The 23,773-nt window shown below is 45.6% G+C and overlaps 1 protein-coding gene across 18 annotated transcripts in view; it reads left to right on the top strand.

The window, feature by feature from the left end:
• LOC109859326 (calcium/calmodulin-dependent protein kinase type II alpha chain) overlaps positions 1-23,773 on the top strand; it is a 109,367-nt gene that overhangs the window by 26,546 nt on the left and 59,048 nt on the right. For all 18 annotated transcript variants that reach the window (XM_020437459.1, XM_020437460.1, XM_020437462.1 and 15 more), the window contains exons 2-3: positions 3,697-3,791; positions 12,370-12,429. In XM_020437459.1, coding sequence (XP_020293048.1) covers positions 3,697-3,791; positions 12,370-12,429 — 155 coding nt within the window. The remainder of the gene's footprint in view (positions 1-3,696; positions 3,792-12,369; positions 12,430-23,773) is intronic.

The raw sequence follows: 23,773 nt of genomic DNA on the forward strand, positions 1-23,773 counted from the left end.
TACTGCCAGAGTTATAGAGAGAGAGAGAGAGAGAGAGAGAGAGAGAGAGAGAGAGAGAGAGAGAGAGAGAGAGAGAGAGAGAGAGAACCACGCGCGTCGCAGTTGCTCGTTTTAGTTAGTTCAAACCGAACGAACCGACGTCGTCTGGTCCCACGGCCAAGTCGATCACTCGCCAAACACGATCGCAAATTTTGCACATCGAATATTAACGAGCGCCGCAATAAACAACACAACCCCTTCTGCAAAATTTTCACGCTAATGCATAATTCATTTTTGTCGACACATTAATTTTAATTTGTTCTCGCGTAGCTTGTTTTTTTTTTTTTAACGACTGGAATTTAATATCTCATTGATGTGATGTTGATAACAATTTTTTTTTTTCAACCAGTACGTACAAGATATACGTGTGATGCTTCGTATCTTTGTGACGCGAGTATCGATACACGCGCTATCATAAAGTTTCGACGTCGCGACGACTGACGTGCACGCGAAGGGGATGATGCGCGGGGAGCGTGACATTAAATAATCGTCGTCGTGCTTCGGCGGTATAATCTCGTAAAGAGCACGTGAGCGGAAAAGCTACCCGGGTACGAAGGCGCGGGGGAATGGACGGGGATAGTGCGGAAGGGGGAGGAAGGGGGAGAGAGTGGTTGGAAAAGCGGTGCCGGCAGCGCTGGTAGCTGCTGGTACAATCTCCGGTAATGATTGGTCGCCATGGAGACGAGCCAAGCACCCGCCTCGCCCTTTTTCCTCCGGGCAGACCGAGCGGCGTGGCCGTCGTAGCGTGCGTCGCGACGCGTCGCGTCGCGTCGCATCGCCGACTGTAACACGGCGCCGACGCCCGCAGGACTCTCTTTCTCTTTCTCTCTTCAGTGCCGGCCTCCTAGAATTTCCACTCCCCCGCCGGCAAGGTTAAGCCTCTCGGAGCAGGACGTGGCAAATGCAATGTTTTATTATTCGATTTGCGCTTTGTCGCGAGAAGGAAGACGACGTTTTTCTCTAAATGTTCAGCGAAACAAAAGGAAATAAAAATCCTTGAAGTGTTTGTATCCTGACTGTGATTTTTTTTTTATCTTTGTCCTCACGTGGAGTTTATTCATAAAAAAAAAAAAAAAAAACACGCGTATTTTAACGGGCGCACGAAACAAACCTAGAACTTATCGTTCTCGGTTCGACCTGCGATTCTAACGACTTCGATTTGCGCGGACGAATCGTCGTCGCGGCAATAAATTTCTGTCAATTATCCGAGCGACACGCCGAGTTATCCGCGATACGCCATTGGTAGTTTCTATCGTGAACTTTTCTCCTTTGTGACGGACTGCGGTCGAGCTGTCATCGTCGTTCGTTCTTTTACCCGATTCGTAGCCAATTACCAGGCGTGCCGTCGTTGTGCTTTCTTATATCACCGCCTATCCCTGTCCGTATCGGTTCGGTCGAGTGTACAAGCTGCCGTCTGACATCGACACGACGTCGTCCAACGAGCTGTCAACACCGGTCGGTTTCTTCGGTCTCTTTTTTTTTCGATTTCTCCTCTTCGATTCGCAGGTGCGCGAGAGCACCGTGACGAGTTCTCGCTCGTTTCACCGCGCGTGATCTTCGCGAGATCGATTCATTCGCTGAAAAACCGACGCGAACTTGATTTACAAAATCACGCTCGACTATATCTTTCGCGCTCTCCAATCAGTTCTTGGTTTTTTTTTTTTTTTTTTGGTTTTTACCGCATTCTCGGACGTAGTCAGTGGAGTTTCCAGAACGACGCGATTGGAGAATCTCTTTTCTCGCCGTTTTATCACGCTCGAAATCTCTCCTCTTCACAAAAGCGACGAGGGAAACGCGCGAACGATCGCCCGCGAACAATAAGCATCAGATATTTTTTTTTTTTGCTCGCGTAATATTCGCCCGGAATCGGTGACGCACGCGCTCAAGGGGGAGGTGAGGAGAGTAAGCGGCAATTTAGATCTCCGAAGCTGAATGCTCGCTCAATGGGCACAATCGGTAGTCGCTAATCTGCCACCTTGATCGACGGCACTACACACAGGAAAGAGAGAGAGAGAGAGAAAGAGAGACAGGGAACGTAAGGAAAACTTCAGCGGGGAAGTTTCTCTCCGCGGTTTTCCATATATAGGCGCCATTCGCCGGGGGGATGGGTAATCGAGAAAGTTTAGCTCTCTCTCCCCCGGGGGTTAGCTAAAGAGACGCCCGGATATACATGGCTATGAATTCTGGGAAGGGACCTTCGCGCGCGCGCGCGCGCACTCTCTCTCTCTCTCTCTCTCTCTCTCTCTCTCTCTCTCTCTCTCTCTCTCTCTCTCTCTCGTGAGAGGCGCACTCGTTAGTCGGAGTCGGCTTTTTACCTCCTCTTCTCCCTCCCACTGTTCCCTCACCGAGAAAACCGCTTAGCGAATACTTTTGACGTCATCCGGCGCGTAATCGCGATCGTTACGAGTCCATTTTTAGAAACGCGCGGAGGTGTAAAGCGAATTGTGTAGAGAATCAATCTGATCTCGCGGGATCTCGTGACGTCGTCATTCAAATCCCTGACGTTGAGTCGCGGAATTAAATAATACCCTTTTTGAAACGGGCGGAGAGGAAATAAAAAATCCTTTGACGAAATAATCAACATACAACACACACGCGCACACAACTCGTCTCTTCCGATATAAAAAATATAATTTGTAACTTTTTTACTCAATGCAATTCGATTTTAATGTAACAAATGCGATCTTAATCTAATAAATTTCATATAATAAATTTGTTATCTATATATATATACGGTGTGAAAAGTAACGCGCGTCAGGATTTGTAAACGTTCGAACGCGGGGTGGGCTTCCCCGGGATCAAACACGTGCCACGATTGTCGTAAGTAAATATTTGACGGTGTACAAACGCGCTATTACATACGACACAACACTACGCGCACTGGTCTCTGCGAAATGTTAATTCAAGCGTAATGCATGCGTGTGTGTGTGTGTGTGCAAGCGTTTCTGTAAGTATTAAGTTAGTTGAATCAGCGATTTCATCGCGCACACAGAGAATGGAACATTAATGCGATAACGCTGTTTCGTATTGAAACATCTGTCAATGGAAGCAATTACTATCGGTACTAATAATCGCGATATACTACCGATAATGGATATGTTAATTACCAAAATGCAATTTGGCCTAATAACGCGGATGGTTGCTTAATGCGTAAAAGTTTCATGGCGCTTGCAATATTCCAGCGCGCGCGCGCGAGAGACGAGAGACACAACCGGCGATTCAAAAGGTCCCACCTGTCCGCGAGCGCATTAATTCCGTTATCAATCTTTCGGTTAATTATAATAAATCGCGAAGTAAACGCAGAGCTCGCGTTTATATATTACGCAATCGAGCGCCATAAATTCTCGCCGATCGAACTCTCTTTCTCTATCTATCTATCTATTTGTCTCTCGGTTTTTCCTCTTCATTTTCGAACATTATTTCGCAGCTCGTGGCAGCGGTTTCGGACGCAATAAATTAACGAGAATTTGAAACTCGTTTGTTACATATTGCACTTTAATCCCCGGGGCACCCGTTGGGGCACCGCCCATGTGCTGCATATTGCATCATCCCTCTCTCTCCGCCTCTCTGGTCTGAATAACAACACGCCGCAACAACAACCAACAACGACGACGACGACGACGCAATAACGTTTTGTTTCCTTCGTGCTTGTTTCAGAGGTGCCTTCTCCGTAGTGCGACGATGCGTGCAAAAGAGCACCGGTCACGAGTTCGCTGCCAAAATCATAAACACCAAAAAGCTCTCGAATAGAGGTAAGTGACGGATCTCTCTCTTTCTCTCTCTTTCGAGCACACTCGAGTTTCGCACACGATTTTGAATATCTATTTTCCGCGTTTGCTCAGCGGCGTCGAGTTGATTGCTCGCGCGTTTCGCGATTCACGTTTCCAATGGAAAACCAAGCGTTTTTCTAAGAAGCGTTTACAAACACGCGCGATTCTCGAAAATTCGTGCGTGCACGACTAGGGTGGCTCTTATTTGCCATTAAAAAAAACAAAATTTCACCAAAAGTAAATAAGAGCCATCCTGGTGCACACGTGCGTGCGTGAAGAGCGCGCAGCAATTTGAGATTACACACATGTTCGGTGGCGCGCGTGCGATATTACCGTTATAACGCACGTTAGACGTGGAGTATTAAACCCTCAGAGTAATTTGGAAGTTTGTCTGCGGCGTGCAAACACGCGCGCTAGGATGAAGAACGACGAAGGGGAGGTAGAAGGAGAATGTATTTATAAGCGGATAAATCCGCAAATCTCGCATCGATGAGTCATTAACGTTAGACAAGCCCGATAAACTCGTTCGCTATACTTGTTGTGTGGTTACAACTCGCGCGTGTACGTTCGATACGTCTTGCAAACTCGCTCGTAAACATGTCAAAGATCGGATATTGCCGGGGGAAATTATAATGGGGAGAGAAAACTCAAAGGAGATTCTAATTGAGAACAAAATTATCGCGGGTCTCTCAATGTTGACTTGTTTGTTGTAATTTTTATAACTTGTTTTCTTTTCACTTGCAATTTATTAGTTTATCGGCAACTTAATTTTACAATTTTCGTATTTGTACAAAAGAAAAGAGCGTTTCTCGCTGCAACAAAATTGCAGAAATTGAGAGAGAGAGAGAGAGTGCGTTAAGTACAGCGAACGTGAAATTGCGCGCGCGAATGTCGATGAAACGAAGCTTTCAAGCGAGAGGAGGAGCTTCCATCGCCTAACTAAAAGTGCTCGCGACGTTTTCCACCACGGCTCGAATGTAGAATACGCCATTCGGGAGCAGATGCGCTCGTTCAGTACGACCGATGTAAAGGTTGCTTTCCGCTTTCTTTAACACGGTATATAAATATATAAATAGAACATCGCCGGGTCGGAGGCGCGGAAAAGAAGACAGGCTCTTTTTCCCTCTTCCCTCCTCGAAGTTGTCTCCCGCAGAAATGTCCGGAACACCAACAACGCTTCCGAGCCAACAGCGCGCCCGAAAAATGTCATCGTAAATTTTCATCGCAAAAGAAGCGGAGTTGTTTTTTTTTTTTTTTTTTTTTTTTTTTTTTTTTTTTTTTTATACTTTTTCGCGATTCGAACGCGCTCGCAAACAGCTACGCGTGTTGCGCTATTATTCTAATTTATTATTTACCGCGTTTCTCTCTGTGACGTATCTGTGCACGTGTCATCGGCAACAGAGTACCGTCATTTATCATACTCCGCGAAGGTATTAATATCCGAGAGAGAAGTTTTATTGTTTTGTTCTCTTTTTTTTCTCATTTTTTTAACGTCACATATATCGCTTTCTTATCTGTCGTTTTATTTCACTTTTGTTTCCCCGTCGCAATCGCGAGGTCTTCAATTCGCGTGTTATCGTGAGGATCGAGCAAGTGGCCACTTGACTTCTCGCGTTTTCCACAATTTTTTGACGCGCGTTATATATCGCGCGCGTACGTACTACGCGTCTAAAAACAAGCGCGAGAGCGCGCGCGTTGACAGTCTGCCAAGGCAGGCATTCCTACGCGGGACCAAACAGTTGTTGCCAGTGCCGTACGGCGACCGCTGGTCCAGAAAATACATATTGGCCTCTTTTGAAATTCGATCGTACCAGCGTCCGCGCCGGAGGAGGAGGAGGCGGCCAGAACATCATTTCTCCGGGGAGACGGAAGAAACGCGCGCGCCGCGTGATGTGTAATCGAAAAACGAGAGGATTCAAGCCTTCCCCCACTTCTTATTCTTCCACACGTGCGACTCTCGCGAATTGGCGAATTAGCGAGCTCTCGGGTGCATGGGATATATCTCCTCCTCCTTCGTTCGCCTTTTATCTTCTCTTATCTACTTGCGAAATAATTGCTCGGAAAGCGCAGTAATTTGCCGACTATTTGTCATAGTGCGATGCGCTGTAGTTACGCTGTAGTTACGTAAATTTACGATTCAATTTACAAACAAACAAAAGCTTCTAACAAATTCAGAGAGAAATACCACATTGTTTGAAGGTAGTGGAATCCGAATCTATCAATTAATGCGATGTTGTGTTGTTTTGATTATTCGATTTTGAACGCACTGACGCGAACGATATGCTAACACGTCTAATTTCGGAGCGTGCACAGCGCGATTGCGGTCGTTATCGTTTCGCATGCACGCGCGCGCGCGCTGCGGTTGACCGTCGCGAAAGAAATTTCGTCGGAACGAGGAGCAACGTAATGTAATATTCGCAGTTGACGCAGTTTGAACGGTACGGTGGCTAAACAATCGCGTTGCGATTGTAAACAGCGTACGAGTGTGGTTTCGAAAGTTTCTCCTCGCGCGTGTGTGTGACTGCATCTTTAGAATTCGGACGTCGATAGGAATCCTCGAGGATCGCGTGCCGCGTTCGCAATGGCGAGGCAGGAATTCTCGTGGAAATAAAGACAAAAGGAGACAGAGGAGAAAAAAAACAGGCGATTTAACTTTCTGGGCCATCCGCGTGATTCTCCGCTAACTTTGCGCCTCAACTCGCGAGCGCATCCTCTTTCCCGTGCTCTAAATTCCGTTTCTCTCTCTCTCTCTCTCTCTCTCTCTTTCTCTCTCTCCCTCTCTCCCTCTCTCCCTCTCTCTCCCGTCTAAAGCGTTTTTTTTTTTATAGCGTTTTTGTCGGAATAAATTTTGCGGAATTACGCGTGAGACATTTTCGACAAATTTCACGTCGACGCCGTTTTTTGCTGCGACTTTTTGACACGCGTATTTCACAGGCTGTTGCGACAGTCGCGAAGCACCCGCATTGTAGAAAATTGAGACAGTACGTGTATATACGTATATCGCCGTTAGCGATTTCTGCGGACTAAGCAGCGTCGTTTGATCAAGATTCAATTCCGCGCAGATATGCATTAAGAAAGCAAAAGAGAAAGAGAGAGAGAGAGAGAGAGAAAACAAATCGACAAAAGGAAAGGCCCATCTCATCTTCGCTGGCGAACCACTCGCGAGAGCACTCGGAATTGCATAATTTCCTCCGCGCGAAGCCCGCACTCGTTTCCGTCCCTCGCTTCCTTCCTCCCTCATTCAATTTATAGCCATTTTCTGCGGGCACGCTGCGGCGAGATAAATCTATCTTCGGCAGCGCCGCGCCTGGGCGAGGGTAAAAGGTAAAAAGGTGGCCGGGGTAAAAGAAGCGCGTTCCCCTCTCCCCTTATATTCTTTTTCCTTCTGTCTTTCCCTGCATCTCTTTCTCTCTCACTCTTGTGTATCCTCCCTCTCTCTCTCTCTCTCTCTCTCTCCTCTTGTTCTCTCACCCTTTCAGTTAAGAATCGCTCGCTCGTGCGATTCAGCTCAGAACCACGACCTTGCTCCAGTGACCTCTTGACCTAACAAAGGCCGTCGCGGTGTCCGCAATATGGCGTATACATGCCTCGCGCAACGAATAAAAGCCCCCGTGACTGGAGAGGGGTAAACAGCGTGGAGAGATTCGCCGCGAGCCAATCGTTATGTGACGAGGAGGAGGAAAAGGGGGATTGGATGGAATTTCCCCGATTTTTCCTCGCGACTCGTCTCGTCTGGTTACCATTTCCCGTCATTTCCGATTCCGAAAGTATGCGCGCGGAAACGACGCAATATACACGCGATTCTTTTTGTCCTTCTCCGTGTCTCTCTCTTTTTTTACCCGTATTGCGTATTTGTGTATACGACGAAGCGCGAAGTTTCTTTCGCTTTATTTGCCGCGGTGCAGTCCGCGGCGCTTACGTGCGCTTTCGCGAGCTTTTCAACGCTCGCAATTAATTCAGAACGCACAATCCCGCACGGCGGAGAGAGTTTCACCGCGGCGTTTTCGTTCTCGCGATGACGAGCGATCGATTGCTGAATTAATTGGCGGAGAGAAACGCAGAGCACAAAAATCGCGACAAAGACGGGAGAGAGAGAGAGAGAGAGAGAGAGAGAGAGAGAGAGAGAGAGAGAATGAGAACCGCGCACGATAAAACAAATTGCGTTAATTGTGTAATGTATTTTAATTTTTATTCTATCGCGCGATTTTTTAATTTATTAGATTAATTGATTTAATTTCTCGTCTCTCATTCTCTCTCTCTCTCTTTCTCTCTATGGATGTTTTTTTCTCGCGCGTGTGACAATCTGTAATTATATTCACATTTTTTTCTCTTTTCTTCGCCGTCAATTACGTTTGACACTTTTAAAAGTGCGAAAATGCGATTTTTCACAGAAAAATAGAAACGAATGAACTCGCGCGTCGGTCGGTCCGATAATGTACAAAAGAGCCGTGAAATAAAACGAGATATAAAACGAGCTTTAACGTGTGCTGCATAAAATACGCGGTCGCAGACAATCGAACGAGATCAATTGCGCCTTCCGCGTTTGCGAATCGCCCGCGATACACATTGCGGGCATTTTTATTCCGCGAGCGGAATCGATCCGAGAGGGAAACTTTTTTGTTTTGTTTGTTTTTTGTTTTTTTTTTTATTTCACCGTCTGAAAGTTATTGTACGGGAGAAATTTGTTCGCCGAACTCGTTCGCGCGAGCGAGCGGAATTCGGCGCGACGAATAATTAATTCGGGCCTGCACGGCCGGAATTTTGTCGGTGCGGTTCATTTGAATTTCTAATTCGCGGTTGCGGACCACACAAAGGGAATCACGGGGAGGCTGGACCCTCCGCCTCTTCCTCGATGTTCGAGAACCGAACACGCGCGCCGCGTTTCCCGCCTGTGTCCCCCTTTTCCGTTCGATCTTTATATTTGTCTTTCTCTCGAGAACGTAATCGCCGCGCGGTTCGCTTTCAAACGATATGTTAGACGAGCTCGTTCGACAAAGCGACATTACGTTTTGCATTTTTTTGCCGAACACTCTGGTAAATTGTGTCGTGTTATTTTTCCCCGCCGCGTTTTTGTGTTCCGGAAAGGAAAATATTGTCTCCGTCGAATTCAGCCGAGATATGTGCTCGGAAACAGTTTTTTTTGCCACGACTCTCTCTGTCTCTCTCTCTCTCTCTCTCTCTCTCTCCCTCTATGAAAAAAAGACCGGTTTTTTCTCTGACGATACGCGCGACGCTTGCGTTGCCGTTCGGATCGAAGAAATGCATCACACAAGGTTCGATAAGCCTTATCACGCACGACGGATCACAAGGGTGGTTTTCTTCCCCTCTGTCGCGTTACTTTCTCCAGCGGATCGCCTCGCGCAACGATCGACTTGTAACCGAGCGAGCCGCGGTTGGTTTTTATCAGTGACACTTTTGTGACATTCGTGCTCCATTGGATGGGAAGCGCGTGTACACACGCCGTCGTCGGATGGACGCCTTTCAAGGATCGGCCTTGCCGACGGAAAAGATCAGACCTTCCGACGACGCAAAGACGACGCGGGAGGAGAGAAAGAGAGATTTCACACATGCGTGAGGAGAATACCGCGTGGTTCGTCGTTTCAGTGATTATCAGAAGAGCGAAACACAAACGTTAAATTAAATTCCTTCAACATTTTTTTTAACGTATAGATTATCGATGCAAAAATTGTGCTCCGATACGTAGACGCGGGTAGCGGCGCTATGAAAAAGGGCGTGTGCACGCGCACTCTTGAAGAAGCCGCTCTATAACGAGATAAAAATAAGAAGATACATTCTTTTCCAACGAGCCCGTTTGCCGCGTAGCCTCCTGGAAGTGATCCGTTCGTGAAGCGGCACGCGTGCGAGAGAGCGTCTGCGCAACCTTCCTCTCTCTCACTCTCTTTCTCACTCTCTCTCTCTCTCTCTCTCTCTCTCTCTCTCTCTCTCGCTCGCAATTTTTCTTTCTTTTTATAGATACGTATTTTTATGGATCGCGGATGATTATCGGGTGGGTGAAGGTGATCGCAAGGGCTGTTCTCTCCAGACACGCCTCTATCGATTAGCGAACAGCCGCGCGGCTCGGCTGAATGCCAAGTAATTAAATAATTCGTTCCTTCCTTCCTTCCTCTCTCGGAGCGGAGGAAGATCCCGGATTTGCCTGGTTCTCGTCCCACTCACGGGGACGATCCTTTGCATCTCATCGGGAGATTAACGCTTGTCGATAAGCGCGTCCGGGAAAAACTTTGCGTAGTAGGCGTTTCCTCGCCCTTCGAGTTGTGTGCGCAAACGATCGCGTTACGCAACCGCGTATATTTTCTTATGTAACTCAAATTGTTTTTTTTCTTTCTTGTTTTACGTAAGACGCGATAATCTCGATGTGACGCGCGCCCCGAAGACGGCGAACAACAACGACTCTCGAGATAAAGTTCAAAGATATAAGCGAGCGAACGAAAAGATCGCGCGGGACTGAGACGAGCCTTACGTAAAGTAAACTCAATTTCGCACGTGCGAGGAATGCGCGGAAGAATCGGAAGAAAAACGAAGATGACATTGTCGTACTCTTGTCTCGAGAGATATAATCGATACGTCCTGAACTTTATAAGTTTTTGTTTGTTTTCTTTTTTCCACGTCGCAAGAGCGCAACTGATCAAGTTGCAATTGATTGCGTCTATGATGATGCGCTACGGTGCGAGGCACGTCATTTCTCTTGAGGCCTGCCAAACGCCGCTAGAATTTCGTCGGTCAATTTGCCGCATCTCGTTGCGTATGCGAGAGAGAGAGAGAGAGATTGCGTTTCTCCGGAAGCAAATTGTCTGCGTGACATCAATAGGAAAGCCCGTTATCTTCGTATTAATTAAATTGCGGTAAACGTCATACACGTCAACAAATAACACCGTAATAAGATCGCATCTCTTCGACATGAAATTATTCTCCGCAACTTCTTCGCGAGAGAAGCAAAATTGACGTGGAAGTATGAAAGTTTCCATCTCGCGAAAGCTAGTTGTAAGGTTGACGTGAAATATTTAGTATTTGTTTTCTTGAAGGATATTTGTGTATCCGTACATATTAGTAGCGCGTACGTAAACACGAGTTCACCGCAATAAACTCGTGAATTTATTAAAAAACATTCGGTAGAAAATTACTTTCTTAAGACAAGATCAAATTTATTTATTCATTTATTTTCTATTATTATTTATTTTCTCATTATCATGTTAAACGGGTCGCGATAGGCGTTTCTCCACATCGATCGGACGCGCGGAAATTAATATTTCACGAGAGAAACACGCGTTAACGCCAAGCTCTCGAACGATCGTTGCTTTATGTATTATTTCGCACGCAAATGCGATTTAACGCGTCGAGACAGCCGCCGAGGGAAAATTTTATCGATTCACGGGGAGAGGAAAAAAACTCGCAACGTCTTTTCTCATCGGCGTTGCACCCTCTACGATCGGTCGTAAGATCACAAAGTACCGGTCATCGTTGTCAGTTCGGTCGAAAAAAGAACCGAGACGTCGATTTGTCGACGCTGTTTCGCGCACGCACACGCGCCAAGTTTTTGCCCCGCTGCATGCTTCGCGGGAGATAATCATCTTCCCCCGCGTGGCTCGTAAACGACGAGCAAACTCTTTAGCATATTGCGGCCGGAAAACTCGATTGCGACTCGGGTAACCTAGTTTTTTCCCCCGCGAAAAACACAGAGAGTCTTTGTCGAGGGCTTGTTCACCAATTTGCCCGATGTGTTTCCTCGCTTTTTCCGGCCGCGCACTTGTCGCTTCCGGCATTTTAAGATCGCTTCTTTCTGCTGCAGTCTGAGCACACAGAGTTCCACACACACACACACACAAAGAGAGCATCGTGAGAAGAATAATTTCGGAGTTTCGAGTTGGCGTCCTATTTCTTCGACTTTCAAAAATTGCGAGTTCCAAAATATTCGAAGTTTCAAAAAATATTTTACAACGTTGTAAAAATATCTACCTATATTTTTGAGAGAGAGAGAGAGAGAGAAGGAGAAAAAGACCTTTACACTCCGATATATATATTATTCCGCACTTTGTTGTGACATTCTATGTCGGGTCGTGCCGCGTCTCGAGCTATTTTCATCAAGCAACGCTCAAATATGTATTGCGCGAGAGAGATCGATCGTCGATTTCGCGGAGTGAGGGGGAGAGAAGGAGAGGCGCACGTAAAAAGATAACAGGAAATAAGCCTCAGAATAACTTCGTCGCGTTGGTAGAAAAAAAAAATGCAATCTTCTGAAGATGTCTCTTAGAGTGAATTAGCTTTGGGGAAAAAGGACTCGTCGAGGGACCTCGTTGCGAAAAATTCAATTCCGTGTCTCACGAACGTTCGAGACGATCGTTCGGTTCCAGCCGCGGCGGCGGAGAGAGCCGCGCAGTTAACCTTGCGCGAGAGATCAAATTGTCTCGGGGTCGTTTGCGACGAAAAAGAAACTCGCGATCGACAATTATAGAAAGCGCATGAGTGGTGTGTTCGATTTTTTATTTATAATTCATTTTTGTACGTGTGTGATTTTAATCGAGTTAACTTTTCTATTTTGCAGATTTCCAGAAACTTGAGCGAGAGGCGCGGATATGTAGAAAACTGCAGCATCCAAATATCGGTAAGTCGTTCCTGTGTTCAATTGGATTTTTTTTCGTATATATTCTCTCGCTCGATTGACGAGTTTCGATACGACACATCGCGAACAAGAAACTATATTAATCGTCCCGATTCCGTTGTCGCGTCTCGATCGAGAGACATGCTAATTTTGTACGTGCCATTCTCGAATACGTCATTAGGGGATGATTAAATTGAGTTTGGTAATCGATATCAACGGAACGAGTCTTGGAACTTAATCGGAGGTGTAGGCGTTTTCGAGGTGCGAGATGATGAATGATCCGCACGTGACGCGATCTCGTACGTATCCGCGCGTTACGTGGCGGGCATCGCTAGTGAATATTTCTCGCTTTCGTCGGACGGCCTCCGCTTATCTCTCTTTAACGCGATGAAATCGCGCGTGAAAATTACAAAACATTCTCAACCAAGCGGAACATTTAGAATGCAATAGCGCGCGCGCAAATAATTGTAAAATAATAAGATCGATTCGCGACTCGAATCTCGTCGAGGTTTCCGCGAACGTATCTTGAAACGTTAATGTTTTTCGAGCGATACAGAAAGCGCGCGCGCGCGCGCGCCATAGAAATGCTTTCGCAATTTCTTGCGGTATAATATTCTTCCATAACAATCACATTGTACGGCTACCGATAAATATCAGAGATCGAACGAGCGCGCAACACGGGCGATATGCAATATATCGGAATTCAATAAAGCGGGAAAGAAAGAGTGAGGGAAAGAGAGAGAGAGAGAGAGAGAAAGAAAAACGAAATAAAAGATAACTTCACTTTTACACGCTTCGGTTCTTTAGATATTCTTCATTCTTTGTGTTTCGATCGTTGCGTTTCTATGACTCGACATTTATTTTAATACAATGGAAATCTCTCTCTCGAGCGGTCGAGGGAGAGAAAATTCTTAGAAAGAAACGAGAAGAGCGTTTTCATATTTACACGCGACGGAAAACACTTTCGAAAATGAAACGTTCGTTCGAAAATTGAGCGTGATTTTTTTGTTTGTAAATCTCGTAATTCCGAAAGAAAGTAAATCAAAATATTATTTAATGTAAGCACAAGAGCATTTTCTCTCTTTCTCTCTGTCAAGTGTGCTCGACCAAATATGAATGGGTCTTTGTTCACCGGCGAGAAGCTCAAGTGCTCGCGTGTACATTTTCGGAAACTGTATAACCCACGCGAAGTCGTTACGATTCCCGTCGGGCAAATATTTGTCTCCCTCCGCCTTCATTTTAATATACGTCAAGTTTGCGCGTTTTCCGGTTTTCTTTCTCGCGCGCGAAGATCTCACGCGCGCGCACGTGAAGGGACGTCGATCGATCGACGACGCACGACGGCAAAAAAAATGTCCCTTCGGACGGGAAAGAGAGGAAGAGACCGAGCAGATTACATTTGGGATTATGGGATCCGGGACGTATGTGCTCTCGGTCGTTAAGCCGCTATATAAAGGAACTCTCTCTCTCTCTCTCTCTCTCTCTGTCTCTCTCTCTCTCTGTCTCTCTCTCTCTCTCTCTCTCTCTCTCTCTCTCTCTCTNTCTCTCTCTCTCTCTCTCTCTCTCTCTCTCTCTCTCTCTTTCGTTAATCATCTCTCGGATACTCTAATTTCTCTCGACCGAGCTCGTACGGGGAAAACATCGCATGATTTTTTGATGACATTTCGACCCCTCTCAACTTCTCGCGATACGACATTATTTACCGTTGGGAATTGACCGTTGTGTAACAATGTATGTAAATCAAACAACAAATCCATCAGTGAGGAGATAACTTCGGGGAGATCGTCGTTGATGTTCGATATAGAGGAGATATACACATTGTTACGTTCCGGAGAAGAAGATATCTCTTCTCCCTCCCATGCAAAGTCTCTCCGCAGAGACTTCCGATATATTTCTTCACGTCACGCGCGTGTTGTTTCTTAAACGGCGTTGCGAAACGGCGGAAAAAAAAAAAGTTAAACGCCGGTGTTCCGCGAATAAACCGCACACAATATCGCATGTATGGCGTAATATCTAGATAAAATGTAAATCGCGCGTCCCGTTCCGCCGCGTGTACTTGAGATATTGTATTCGAACACTCCCGCAACTATACAGTCGTCTCGTGTCTACCGCGTGTATTCTCGGGTTCGAGCCCGTTTTTTTTTTTTTTTTTTTTTTTTGTTAACACGTGTACGTGTGTCGAACACGTTAAACTCCCGACGAGAGAGTCTCGCTCGATTATTCGATATAGTCTTTATTCAATTACGACTGATTTCATTTACGACAGGCAGGAGAATGTATGTATCTCGTCCTTGCGCTTATTATTTATCGGATTTGAACACGCGCGCGCGCGCGCGTCGTTCTTTGATTTCTTGTCCCGAATACGACCGGAAACGGAGCAACTTTTCCGGAGTTCTCTTCTTCAACTTACGCCAGTTATCCGGAATTCTCGCAATCTCGAAGTATTCTCCGAACGTAAATTCTGGCGCAGTTGTAACTCGCGCGTCGGCAAAAGACTCCGCGCAACATTCGTACTAACTTATTCTCGAGAGTTCGAGAGTTATCCCCCTCGCGAGAGTTCTTTGGTGTGTTGTAAACTCACTTCGGTGGCGCACTATCTCTCCCCTCTCTGCACTTGTGAATTTTTTTTTGTGTTCTTGTTTTTGTTATTTTGCAGCGAGAGAAACGCGAATTAGATTTGACACGCTCCTGCAGTTTGCGGTGGCTTCCGTGTAATTGGATTTTCCGCGGATTACACGCAACCGGCATCTTGAGACATCGCCGGGATATATTGCAGGCGATCAGTCAAGAGATGCGTTCTCCGCGCATATATTGTGATTTAGTCGGGACATAAATTTTATATCGCTCGCGCGCGCATTTTGCGAATAACTTACACACACACACACATACTGACACACACACACACATGCGAGAAAGCGGTTCGTTCGTGGAAAGAAAAAGATCGGCATTGAAAAAACTGCACGAAGATTTCGCGAAAAAAGTTTTACTCTCCCACTTTAATGCCTTTTCCATGATTTAGAGGAATGGAATTTCTTTGAAAATCCCTTGTGGGACGTTTCGTGATTAGACATCGCGGTAACAAAATTTTAAGTTGAAATCCGGTTAAAATATATAGTGTACGCGTTGAAATTAACTGAAGAACAAAGTTTCGTCGTCTGTTTGCTTCTCCCGAGTTTGCCAGAATCCTTTAATTTTCAGTGTTAAATAACCTCCATAATTAGTTGAAGTTCTCTCTTTCTCTCTCTCTCTCTCTCTCTCTCTCTCTTTCTCTCTTTCTCTCTCTCTCTCTCTCTCTCTCTCTCTTTCTCTCTCTCTCTCTCTCTCTCTCTCTCTCTCTCTCTCTCTCTCTCTCTCTCTCTCTCNCTCTCTCTCTCTCTCTCTCTCTCTCTCTCTCTCTCTCTCTCTCTCTCTCTCTCTCTCTCTCTCTCTCTCTCTCTCTTCGCTCCCACGGGATAAGAGTAATTCCAAATTTGCTAAAGGAAGACACTATCGGAGCTCGAAACGGTTTACCACATCACACTAACGCGGCGTTCGCGATAATGAAGTGACAAATTTTTAACGAAACCGATTCTGCTCGAATCGTACCGGATTATTTTTTTTGCACTCGTCGGGACTGAAAATCACTCATCAGATTGTAAAAACTCATCTCGCATCCAACGCATTTGTTGTATATATTTTATAATTCATTCGTATTTAATCTCTTGTGTTTTTTTGTTCACATCGTCTAAAGGTTAAAACTAAAAATAAAATATGACATTAAAGCGCAAATACCGCACAACGGTATGGCTAATTGGTGATTATTACTTCGGCGACACGCAAGATCCATGTTGGCGCAAAAAAGATAAACAAAAACTGTAACCGTACGATCAACTTTTTCCAAACTGAAAGAACAAAATTAAGCCGACTCTTTACAATCGTCACAATTACACGTGTAATTCGTCGGCGATCGAAAAGCCGACTAACGAAACAATTTACATTCCGAGAGGGTGACTGAGTCACGCATTTCGCGTTTATCGTGACACGATTGTCGCGCTCGTCAAAACAGAGGGAGTGAAATAAAATATTAACGCGCTCGCGTAAATTGGCGATGCCAGTTTTGAACGTTGTTCGATAATAACACACACAAACGTATACACATATACGTTATCCGCCGATCGCGATTCTCACGTAATTCTCATGTATAAAGCGGCAATATTCGTCGACGTATGTCGCGGACGTTCCGTGCCGGGGCTGTTACGACGCCAATTTCGCGAGCGACCCCGCGCGATTAATCCGCCGCTGCCGCCGCCGCCGCCGGTCGAAGCAACAACCCAAACGACGACAACGATGACGATCGTTCCCGCGGGAGAGAACCGCACTCTCTGCGTCGTTCGCGCTTCGGGAGAGAGTTTACTGCCAGTTTTCTATTATACGACCACTTCCGCAATTGCGCTTATTCGCCTCGGGCTCGCGTGTAAGCGGGCAATTTGCATTCGCGGCGGATATCGTACGCGGAACGATGATGATCGTAGAAAATTTACGGCCGCCGATGAAAACGCGCGTATTGATTCGCGAACGCGCGTCGGACGCCGGCAATTGCGCGTTACTCCGTCGCGACGACGCCTCTGAAAACGCCGCGCTGTATCGCGCCCCAATGAACGAAACAATAGAGCGCGCGGCCATTTGATACGCCAAGTCGCATTTCTCGTTAAAAACACGCGGGATTTATCGTCGCGGACGTACACAACGAACAACGATGCGATTTATTCGCCTAGTGTGTGTATGTGTGTGTGTGCGCGTGCGCGCGCGCGCGCGTCTTAAGAAACTACTCTCACAACTGAGTTACAGTTGAACACTTCGTTAAACGGGATCTTTGACAAAGTTTCCTCCGGCGGCGGAAGGAAATTGCCGGTTAATTTAGCGTTGTCGTAATTGCTTGTATTATTTAACGCGGAAACCTCCTCCCGGAATAGAGTTGGCAACTTCATCCTTGCGGAACCTCGTCCGCGAGTACTTCGTCGAATCTTTTTTTGTTCAAACCGATTCGCGCGCGTATATCCGCGATTGAGAACGCGATTTCGCCTCGGGCGAAAATTATTTCGGTCGGCCGGTTCAGCCTGGTTGGTTGACCAGTTCTTCGTAGTCAAACCGGCCGATGGTTACATTCCGAGACGAAAAGTCCCGATAATTGCTGCAGCTGCGCGCGCGAGTTCGCTGAAACGACAAGCTCTCTCTTCTAATCTAATGATCGCCGCGTTGCTGCTAATTGATATAAATGCGAGTCGGCGCGCCGATTACAGTGCGCAATCTTCCCACTTGGACGCGACGCACGTCTTCATTCTCTTCTGGCAATCCTCGCTTGAGCCCGAAAGTCTATAACGAACCGCGGCCGTTGGAGAAAGAGAGCGCTATTGAAAAATGCAATAACGAGACCGCAATTCCCGTCCGAAAAATAATGTTATTTAATTCTCGCCGCCAATTAAAAGTTCGTACAGTACGTCCGTGCGATACATTTGTACCGCAAAACACGTCGCTGCGAACTTTCCAAACAATATAAAGTGGAAAATATTTAATTTTCTATAACGCTGGTTTTGTTGCATAAATTTTTTTTATATTCACAAAAAACTTTTGGGTTATAAAAGGTTAAGTTTCAAAATTAAAAAAAAAAAAAAAAAAACAAATTACATCGTGTACGAGATAACGCAAATATTCGAAACACATTTAAATTTCCACAAATTGGTTTCGACACGTGGTCTCGACATTTCCGACGCATGTCGTCCGCTGATTTGGGGAAAATTCCGCTGGGACGATCGCGCGTAACATTTCTCATTACTTACGGCCTCCGATTGCGTGTATAGGGGATGGTAAACCGCAATCGCTCGTACATGCGACGCACACGTTTGCGACCTTGAACCGGGCGCGATTCGCCGCATACGGTGCGCGGGGCCGCGTTACGATACCACGTCGCGCACGTATGTGCAATCTGGACGCGAGCCAATCGGTCGCGCGTGATTCCGAAGGGAAATTTTTGGCGCGTTTTTGCGCGAATTTTGCGTCGAACAATTCTGACACGAAGCGAAGAGAAAACACGTCCGTGCAAGATTTGTTCGACAACAGGTGTCTCGGTCTCTTCGACTGAGTCGAGAGACACGTCGTGTCCCGCAGAAGAATCTGCTCGTTTACCGGTCCAAAGATTTTAGTTTGAATAAAACGATGTGTCTTCGTTTGCGAGACAAACTGTATTTTCCGAGTTTCGAGGGAAGTTAGAAACAGACGATTCTGCGCGGTCTCAACTCTAGAGCGGTCGCTGCGTGTCACCGTAATCCGCAAATTAAAAATTCATTTAGAAAAAAAATATTTCAGTCAATATTTTCCTCACTTTTTAAATTTATGAGCGAAATTTTTATATTGTATAATAATACAAGCAAAAAATTTAGTTTCTGAAAATCCTATTGTTCTCAAACAACTTTTCTGAAGTGTAATAGTAATTTTGTAATGAAAAATAAAGTTATCAAGTGCGTTTTTATATTCCAAATACACAACGTAGACTGATGTAACAACAATATTGTTCAACAAAAAGGTGAAATGCGACGACTCAAAGACTAAGATATTTCAAAAAATCTCTCAAGAGTTAATAAAAGATTTTGGTTTTGAATGGAACGATCTCTTTGGTCTTTTGCTCTGTAGACAATTTGAAAAAAACAAATTGTCTAATTTTCGCGGCAATAAATGTACGGCAATTTTTGTACATTGCATCGATTTATATCGCGATATTATTGCGCACAATAAATTGTGCTATGAAATTCTTCGTGAAACTCGACAATATCGTTGCGGAAACGGCACGTATACGGAAGGGGGGGGGTTTACAGTTTATTTTCTTTCAGTTTCTTTTATTGCGCGGTTTCGCGCTCGACGGCGCGGCAAAGTTTGATGCTCCTGTTGTTAATTGAACGAATAACGCACGAGTAACTGCCGTGGCTCGCGTGTTTTTCCGCACGCTCCGCCGCGAAGAGAGAATCGGAACGGTCGAGCGACTCCGCTCCTTTGTTCGGTCCTAAACGAATTTCATTGATCGCCGAGGGAACACACGCAGGGGTCTGTAACATCGAGCGACCGCAGTCGGAACTGTTGACGTTGTTTATCGACAATACGCGCTTTCGCGAGCGAAGATAATCGTTTATCTTTCTCCACGGGTGCAGTCAGTGGTGAAAGTCACGCTCCGGCGCAGCTGCGGGCGGTCTATTCGTGGACTTTTATCACTGACGGTTATATTACCGGCGAGCTCCTGCGTGGCGCATCGACGAGCGGAGTTTCATGGGAACTTACGTAAAAATAAATTTCGCTCTGTTGTCCGTACTTGCAGATAGTTTTTTTCTTTTTTTTCTTCTTAACTGGAACTTAGCTCTGACGACACATCTCAAAGCTATAAAAAAAACAGTCATCGAAATTATCAAAGTGCTGGCATTTTCAATTTTCACGCGCGATCGAAATTTGTGATTTTCCGATTTTCTTCGACACACTTGAATGTATCGCGAAATTCTCTGCCGCCGTCCAGTTTTTTTTTTAACGTTTTGTTCTCGTTTTGCCGAACAGATTGAAACCGATCGAGAATCGCATTAGCTTTGTCGGCGTCGCGGTTACAGCAGCTCGCGATTCCATAATTCATAAGAGCCGAAGGGGAAGAAAGCGATGATCGCGCGCGTTTCTTTTTCTTTGTTCATCCCCTTGCGTCTCTATATTCTCTCGCATTCGAAACTCCGGTCGACGATGTCGATGAATCGGCGTGGCTTTTCGCGTAATGGCGTGCCGACCGGGAAATTCGCCCGAGTCAACAAGTGATACCTATCGATTCTTGTCAGTCGGGAATCGTTTCCTTCACCCCATTTTTTTCCGTTCCCTAACGACGACTCGTGTTTTTTTTTTATACCGCGACGTATCTCTTCTTTCCTTGGCACTTTCGTGCGACACGCGTGATGGATACGATCGTGCGCGCGCGTGTCACAAAAGAGAAACATGGCGTCGTGATACCGCAAAAATGATTATTCATCCTACCAGAAAAAGCGTGTGTAAGTAATCACAATCGATTCTTCTGTCGATCTTGATTGTTGCCGCTTTTATCTCGACGCTGATTGGACGTTTCTCGATTTATGTCGTACGAATCAAGAGGCACGGTACTGTCTCGCGCCGTTCGAGCGCGACTTTGTTGCGCGTCTTTAAAAACGCAACTAAAATAAAAAGTCACGTGACAATGAGGAGAGGAAAATTAACACGCGAGTAAAGTCACATGACTGTACTTTAGTTACGTGTCATTAAAAACGTGACTAAAGTAAAGTCACGTGACAGAAAGAAGTGGAAAGACAACACGTGACTTTAGTCATGTGTTGTTTTTTCACTCCTCTTTTTTACTGTTTTTTTATTTCGATTTTTATTCGTTATTTTTGACATCTGTCTAATGTGTATTATATTGTTTGTAAGACGTTATATACTAGCTGTCATCGCGGTGACATGTTGTGTTCACTGACACTACACGTTAAAATAAAAACAATAATAGCTGCGCGTAACGCGCGCCTGTGTTGTGCTAGTAATAGAAAAAGTTGTTGCTTTTGTTTCTCTCTTTCTTGGCCATTGCCTGGCGGACAAGCGAGTTTGTTTTCGCTCGCACATTTATACAATCCGGGAGTAGGACATCCGGAGGGGTTCGTACGATTTTGCAACACGGAAACAATCGCGTATTGTTTTTGCAAACAAGGATTTATTATATGTGACATATCGTTTGTAACTCATACGTTTGTTTCAAATCGGCGACAAAATCTAGACATTGGATAAAAAACAATCACGACACTTTATTTCAGCGTGTAATACAACAATGGTATTTATTTTGGGATCACACCTTGCATGTGCCAGAAATTATTTCGCTAGTGTCAGATGTCCGCTCTTTGAAGAAATTAGACGGATTATCAACAGTGATTGTTTTTTCACACTACTAAACTATACGCGCAGAGAGACGCGCAGGCTAAATTCGCAGGTTTTTCGACAGTTCGCATCAAGGTTCATTTCCGCGCCGAGCTTGGAGAGGGAAAGGGGAAGTGCTTGATGAACTATCGTCAAGGATAATAGCAAGGCCTGCTCGATAACGAGGTTTCCGTGCGCCGAAGACGGCCCGGTAATCGTCTTACCGTCTTTAACGACCTAGTAGAAAGCGTCCGCGAAACGTCTTCCGATAGTTGCTTGCACAATGGCCTTTCCCCATACGGGAACAATCACGCGTTTTCTTGTGTGCTCACACACACACACACACACACACACACACACGTGCGGATGTAAGATCCAAAAGTGAAAAATAAATCGCGGACGCAAAAGCGTTTAAAAACTTTCGAATCTGCGTTTTATGTTTACTTTAAAAAAATAATAATTTATCTTTTCTCGGAGTTTTTATCAAACGGGATTGTTGCGAGAGAATATTTGAATCGTAATTTCGAGTAAATAATTTTCTCGTACACATCGTGTAATCGCGAGAGCGTAGCGTTGCGCACAACTACGTCGAGGTGTGGCTTCAAGGATCGATACTTGTGTATTTAGTTACCTTTCTCTCTCTCTCTCTCTTTCTCTCTCTCTTTCTCTCTCTCTCTCTCTCTCTTTTGTCAGCTACTATTCGGTCCGTCGATTTTTTCCGTTATCGTCTGCATCAGCGTAAAAAAAACGCCCATTTGCGCGTGTTTACGCGACGTTTCGCGTCGCTTCTCGCGAATTGACCGACGGAGAAAGAGAAAATTTATTTTCATCATCCAAGTTCTCGAAGTTTATCTCCGAAATTTTTTTCTTTCTTCGCGCGCTCGAGATATTTTTCCCTTTTCGCCTCGTCGCGATGAAAATTCTCGTCAATAATATACCACGCCTTAGTATAGTATCCGAGCTCGTTTTTTGTGATCACATTCTATTGGATCGAACGAGAGAGAGCGAGTGAGAGTGAGAGAGAGAGAGAGAGAGAGAAAGAGAGAGAGCAAGGAGATGGATTCCGGTTCTCTCGCTTTTCTCGCGCACACCTTGGGAGATCATTTGAAAAGGTCGCTCTCCAAGGGAGAGAGAGAGAACGGAAATATGCGTTCGCGCGCGCGCGATGAACTTTGATATATGCGCGACACATTTCTCGATTTCCGTCGTGCGAGACTTTATTTATTTATTTATTTTTTTTAAACGATTGAAGAGAGTGCGACTCAGATCGCATCATGCGCGATCGCGAGCGAGCGCGTTCATTGCGGAAAAAAAACGCGTGTTTACGTCAATGGAGGTTGTGAAAGAAGTTGCGATATGTATTTCGCGCGCGAGAGAAAAGAATGTATTATCATTCAATCAAAGCGGCTTATTGCGTGTGATAGCCGTTTTGCTCGCAATTTTTCATCTTTCCTTTCCCGTCTCCATTTCGACGACGAAGGGAGAACCTTTATCGCAACCTTCTCATCTCGCCGATACGTATTCTGATAATGCTCATTCTCATCTCCTCTTCCTCCCCTCCCCGATTTTCTATCTCGAACTCATCCGTTTGGATCTTATTGGATCGGGCGTGGATATCAAAGGGAAGAGAAGATGAGCCCAGTCTTCTATACATAGCTTTTTGATCCTTCCGTAGATGAAAGTTGCGCGACGTAAGTGAGCCGTGGCTCATCGCGCGACGAGGCTTTGGGAATTAAAATACGCCGGAACCACTTGTACATTTAATCGCACCTTTTTTCTGTTTGTTTCTTTTTTTTTCAACGCGTTCTCTCGTCGTTTTCTTTTTGCAATCGAGCGAAAATATTTATTTACAATCCGTTCGACGACTCCATTCGTCGACGCGACGTAAACGAAGATCCCGAGGAATCTCGCGGTGTCGGTCTGCGAAAGGACAACTGATGATATTTTCTATCGATATGGGGGAAGGGGAGGCTGAATGGAGCTACCATCTCGATGTGGGCGCGTCGTTAAATTTTCTTTGGCCGACGCGGGGATGTGACAGCCGGTGTGTGTATCGGAAATACCGTGTTTTCGCTTGATTGGCGAGATCTCATTGTCGCGTCGATGAAACGCGAGCGAGCGAGCGAGTTGTCGCTCCGCTATACGTCTGTCAGAGAAAAGTTCCGATCTCATTATGGCGCAACCCAGTTCGTTGATCGATCTCTCTCTCTCTCTCGCAACAGAAGTAAAGGCGGACATGAGCAAATTTTCCTTAAAGAACGTGGAACAACGTTGAGGAATTAAGTCGCCGCGGCAAAGACACACGGTCTGCTTCCGAGTCGCCGCACATGTATGTTGTATGAATAAGATAGCGAGTATTATTTCTGTCACTTTCCCAGACCGAAACGCTCGCAAGCTGAAACAATAATTCGCGGAC

Source organism: Pseudomyrmex gracilis, unplaced genomic scaffold, assembly GCF_002006095.1.
Source record: "Pseudomyrmex gracilis isolate BER0280 unplaced genomic scaffold, ASM200609v1 scaffold_257, whole genome shotgun sequence".
NCBI lineage: Eukaryota > Metazoa > Arthropoda > Insecta > Hymenoptera > Formicidae > Pseudomyrmex > Pseudomyrmex gracilis.